General features: G+C 51.1%; 1 protein-coding gene across 1 annotated transcript in view; it reads right to left on the bottom strand.

Annotated features, from left to right (window-relative positions):
- Nucleotides 1-1,859: 1,859 nt before the first annotated feature.
- Nucleotides 1,860-5,805, bottom strand: part of LOC122435109 (melanoma-associated antigen B1-like) — a 5,330-nt gene continuing 1,384 nt past the window's right edge. The window contains exon 2 of the mRNA XM_043459016.1: nt 1,860-3,430. Coding sequence (XP_043314951.1) covers nt 2,359-3,372 — 1,014 coding nt within the window. The 5' untranslated portion in view covers nt 3,373-3,430 and the 3' untranslated portion in view covers nt 1,860-2,358. The remainder of the gene's footprint in view (nt 3,431-5,805) is intronic.

The following is a 5,805-nucleotide window of genomic DNA, read 5'->3' on the forward strand; positions in this document are numbered from 1 at the left end:
ATTCCAGGGAAACAAGCCCCCAGACACCCCCTAAATTGAGTTTCATTCTCATTTTCACCTTCAGGCTGCTTTTAGTACTGTGGCTACAAGTTCCTCTTTCCTATTGCCTGAGAGATACCATGGAGCAGTGTGAAGAGAAATGAATAGACACAAGGTCAGCCTCAGACTGGGAGGACTGAAACACTATGGACTCTAGAGCAATTCAGACCAGGCTCTACACTCAGTTGTCACTTTTATCAGCCTGGAGAATACTGCAAGTTCTTTGTGTCCTACTAAGTTTGATAAGCCTTGTCTTACAGAAGTATCCGAACATATGTAACATATAAAGCACGTGGCACTGCAGCTGGCAATGTTTAGGTCTTTCATGCCTGGTAGTTATGATGATGATGATTTTCATTGTGTAATAAACTACCCTTATCTATGGAAATTTTTCTTTATCCAGCAGAAGCTAGAGCCTATGTAGTCTTATAAACAAAGAAAGCTGAGTCAATCAAACTGCTGCTTAGCAAGTAATCATTGGGCTTCCCCAGGTGGCTCAGTAGTAAAGAATCCGGATGCCAAGCAGGAGATGCGAGTTCAATCCCTGGGTCGTGAAAATCCCCTGGAGAAGGAAATGGCAACCCACTCTAGGATTCTCACCTGGAAAGTTCCATGGACACAGGAGCCTTGTTGGACTATAGATCATGGGGCAACAAAGAGTCAAGACATAACTTAGCAACTAAACAAGTAACCCTAAGTAAATTTTCTCTATCAGAGAATATGTTATTGAATTTAGAGGCAAGCATTTTACCAGGATGCAACTCAAGACATTATAGAATTTGTGTCAAGGACCAGTAATTCCCCTGCCTCCCAAAGACCTCCCGACAAAACACCCCAATTCTCATGTGTTTCACCACCACTAAAATCTAGCCCCTCTCAGGAGGTCTACTAGATTACACTCGAGATACCCTCATGTTTGGAGTGTGCTGGGGCTCCTTCCGTTCAGGGCCCAGAATGCCAGCACAGTGACTTCTCAACATCCCATCAGAAAGGAGACAATAATAGGCATCAAACAGCTTGTCTGTGGACTGTGTTCACCTGCATTGGGGCAGGAGCACTGGACACCTTCCATTCTTTCCCCAGGTGGAGATTCCCTCTGGTTGACTCACAATCTCAGGGTAACTGTCCAGGGCAGCTTCTCATTTCAGTTGCAGCCTCCCAACTCTGAGGTCCACCATCTAGGGATTTGGTCCCAGCTCACCATTATCACAGGCTCATCCAGCCCACCACACAGCCAACTTAAAATGACCTCCCAGGAAGGAACAGGAATGCAAAGATGTATATTATGATTAGCTTTCCAGCCCCACCTTAGCATCTCAACTTAAAAGGTTGGGAGTGTTGGTCGAACGCAGAGTGAAGAAGTTGCCTCAGACCACACTAGGGGCTGGAGGGACTGCTAGGCATGACCTTGGAGCAGACGCTGGCCTTGGCAGGACTACAAACCCTAACTGCAGCTCGGGATCTCTTGTCATCATCTCTCAGAGCCTCTTCATAATGGGGCGGGAAGGCACTGGGGATGTTACCATTGACCTTGGCCAAAATACAAAACCTCAAAGTTTTGGTTTGACAGAATAAAGGCTGAGAGAATTTAGACCTCACTGCTCTCATCCCAACTCCCTCCCCAGCATCCTGCGTGCTTTTTGTCACTTGTCTGAGATCATCACACCACCTTCCTTATGGAATCACTGCTCATATACTCAAGACATCTACAGGCAGGTGCAGGTTCTCCTTTATCTTCACATCACCCCCACCAGCACAGAACCTTCTGAAGAGCAGATGCTCAAGTAAAGATGGGAATAAATGAGACACCAAGCAAGGAATGTAGTTTCTTATTAATTTTATCAGCATTCTTGAATAAGCTAAGAACATCTAAGTGTATCGCTAAGGGTACTGCCAAATGTTAGAAAGAGAAAGACAAAGGTGAATAACATAAATCAAAACTTGACTACAGCTTACATCGTTATCATCTGTTTTAAAACCACAGCATTCTTTCACATTTCTAAGAAAATTCCTATTCCAAAGCTATGTTATCTTGTTCTGGATCCCCAAAAAATGCAAGGATTTTTCGAATTGTACTACACAGTGCCAAAACTCTTACTCTTAGATCTGACAGACAACAAATGTGTGATCTGTGTCATTTGTAAACTTGGATTCTGAATCGAAACAAACATTCTAGGAAAAGAAACAACATTTGAAAGGTAACAGGGTAAAACAGGAGCACAAAAAATATATTATGACCTTTCCAGCCACACTTTATCCTCTCACTAATAAAAAGGTTGGCGGTATTGGTCAAACAAAGTGAAGATGCTGCCTGAGACCTCACTGGAGGCTGGACGGATTGCTGGGTGGGACCTTGGAGCAGGCAATGGCCTTAGCAGCACCACGAGCCCTGGCTGTAGATATGGCTTTGGCTCTCTCTTCCTCATCTCTCAAAGCCTCTTCATAATGGAATGGGAAAGCACTGGGGACGGTACTATTGATCTTGGCCACAAACTCCAGCACCTTCATCTTGGTTGTTTCAGCGTGGGCTCTTGGGCCCCACACAAACTCATAGCTCGGGGGATCGCTGTCAGGAATCTGACGATACACCAGGTACTTCTCCTGCACCAACTCTTCAGTGATGAACTTCCTGGGCTCCCCAAAGATTATGTGCGTATTCCCATCATAGATGCCCAGAACATTCAGGAACTCCCAGACCTCTGCCTCAGAGGCGGAATTGCCATTCAGGAAGATCACACCCAGCAGAGGCATCAGAAGCCCATTCTTCGGCACCTCCAAGGTACTGCCCAGCACCCCATCTTTGGCAAGGTCCTCCTTGCAGACCAGGGTATAGGAGTAACCATTCGGCTTGACTTCCTTCAATTCAAGGCCAAATACCAGCTCGATGCGCTCAGCGGCTTTCTTCAGGATTTCGGGGAAGTGTGCCTTGAACATTTTGTGGACAATCTTCAGCATATCTATCTTCCTAATGGGCTGTTGCATCTTAAACTTCTCTAGCATGAAATGCATCAACACCCCTGCCTTCTTGGTCACAGGATCTGGAGGAGCGGGCTTAGAAAAGGTTGAGACCTGGGAAGAATTTCTACGTTGCTTAGCTTGGTGCCTGGCACGTGCTTTAGATCGTGGGTGTGAAGCCCCTGCAACAGGAGAGCTAGTGGCTGCAGCTCCCTGAGGATTCTGGCCCGCACCAGCAGTGGGGGAGCCCGGGGGTGTACTCCCAGAAGTAGGGGTGGGGGAGGCAGCAGCCTGAGCATCCCCAAGATCCTTGGTCTCCATGCGTGCTTGGCGGCGTTTCTCACGCGCACGGAGCTTGCTCTTCTGTCCCCGAGGCATGACTATCAGCAGGCGCAGCGGGCAGGGGACCGGGCAGGCAAGTAGGTGATGCTTCAACCTGGAGAAGGGAAGATGAGTGGATGAGCTCCTTCACCGGGGAGGGAAGAAGGCTGCTCTGCCCATTTCCTTGAGAGCCCTGCTCCAGGAACCACTGGCCGCTTGTTCTTGGTCAGCCTATCCCCTGAGAACCCAGTGAAAGAAGTGAGTGAGCCAACCTCAGGCCACAGCCTGCCTGTGGCTGCCTGCAGTGACAGCAGATCCTGGGAGCGGGGCCCTCTCTGGGTCCCTTCGTTTACACACACAACTGTCACATCAGCTCTTAGTAGAGCCGGGACCCCTGCCATATACCACTTGAACGGTGACGCCTCAAGCTCCCTGGGACGCAAGAGAAGGAACCGAGTCATGGACGCTGTCGGGGAGGATGGCACTGGCAGTTCTGGGGGCCTGCTCTGTCCTGAACTCATTGTTTCTCCATTCAGGGTCCTCATCTTGTCAACACTGAGGGTGTGGCCCCCTCCCTCCTGCCTCTGGTGCCGCCCCTTCAGGTGAAGAACCTCATCTCCCTTAGAAATGACACAAAGAAATGAGTCCCCACTTTGACTCCTGGGAGGATCTGGGGGCTCCTTTCTCTCCTGACTTGAGGACCTTTCCTCACAGCAAGGCCAACAGCTCCCTGAGATTGAATGGGGGAAGCCAGGGTGGCCTTACCTGGCCCTACTGCCCACGGTCTCTGGGGCCTGAAAAGGTGTGGCTGGGGGTTGAGGCCTCGTAATGTGTGGTCCTCATGTAAGGTCCCCAGATTTTACGTAGGGGAGAGTCTAAGATTCCTTCCTCTGCTGACCCATTAGACTAAGGCACTCACTTTCCTGTTAGCTGTGAGTGAGAAACACTGCTGCCCGCCATGTATGCCTGGGGGTGCCAAGGAGTGACAGTGAGAGGAATTCTGGGAGTTTCCCACAGTCCTCAGCATCTTCTCCATGAGTCCTGGCAAATGCTAGAAATTCTCCCTCTGTTGACCTGAGCATGCTGAGGTTCCCAAGGTGAAAGAAATTGTGAGCCACCTCCAGTCACCCCTGTCCCTGACCTCCCTGGGACGGCAGCAGGGGCTGGACTCTGTGGGACTCTTACTGTTCTGTCATCACTGGCCCCTTTTGTCCTCACTTGGATGGGACCTATGCTCCTCTCTTAGTCCACCCTGAGTCTTCCGGCCTCAGATCAAGGCCCACATCTCCCTGAGTTCCTGGGGCTGGAAGTGAGGGGTGACATCTGGTGACCTCTGCCTGGGGTGTCTCAGGGCTGACAGGGGCTGGGACTTTGTGGGCCCCCACTGCTTTGGGTAGGTGCTCATCTAAGACACCTCTCTGGGTCCTTACTATGACTCTGTGACTCCTGGCAGGACCGGGAAATCTCTATCTCGACTTGAGGTCCCTCCGCTCCCATTAAGGCCCACATCTCCCTGAGACCCACTAGAAAGCAGCAACATTTTTCTGATCTCTCTAGCTATAGCTGTGTGTGGACTCCTGATGTGGACAGTCAGGAAGAGATTCTGCACTGCCCTCTGTTGTCGTGGGGTAGGTGGGTGGTCCCCTCAATTCTTAGGTCCTCTCCTGTGCTCCTGCTACTAGCTGCAAATGCTCCAGCGGTGGACCTGAACCCATACCCCCATCAGTGAGCTTCCTCACCTCCTTGTGAGGCTCTGGGAAGAAGCAAATGTGGGTCATCTGGTCCCCACGCCTGGGTCTCCCAGGTCTGAGAGGAGTGATGCGACTATGTGGTTCACTTCCTTCTGGGTGGGGTTCTCACATGTTCATTCAGTGTTACCACTGTGACTCCTTTTAGGAACGGGGCTTCCTCCCTATGTTGAATGAGGCCTCACCTATCAGACCCAAACCCTAATGTCCCTGAGACCATCCTTGGAGGAAATGAGAGGGCACCTCAGCCTGAGAGCTCTAACCCAGCTTCCCAGGGCGACGGCAGAGGTGGCACTCTGTGTGGGCTCTGCTGTTCTGTGGGAGTCAGTTGTCTCCTTCCTCACATAGAATTGGTGCCTCAACAACTCTCATGGCCTGGGACTCCTCGTTTTCTGCTGACCTGGGCAGCCAGACCTGAAACCAAGGCTCTCTTCTCCCTGGGACCCCACAGGCAGAAGTCAGGGGCACCAGAGCTGGCCAGCTCTGCCCAGGATCCCCGGGGCTGACCCCAGAGGTGGCATCAGATGTGGTTCTCTCTACCGTGTATGGATCTTTCCCTCGACTCCGCCTCCTTCCTGGGACTCTGCCTTCTGCTGACCTGAGCCCAAGACCCTGTGAAAACGTCCTCACCTTTCCCGGACCCAAGCTGACAAAGTGAGCCACATCCTGCCAAAGCTGATTTGGGGCTGTGCTGCTAACCACAAGGGTGGGACTCTCGATGCCCCCCCCCCCCCCCCCCCCC

Source organism: Cervus canadensis, chromosome X, assembly GCF_019320065.1.
Source record: "Cervus canadensis isolate Bull #8, Minnesota chromosome X, ASM1932006v1, whole genome shotgun sequence".
Taxonomy (NCBI): domain Eukaryota; kingdom Metazoa; phylum Chordata; class Mammalia; order Artiodactyla; family Cervidae; genus Cervus; species Cervus canadensis.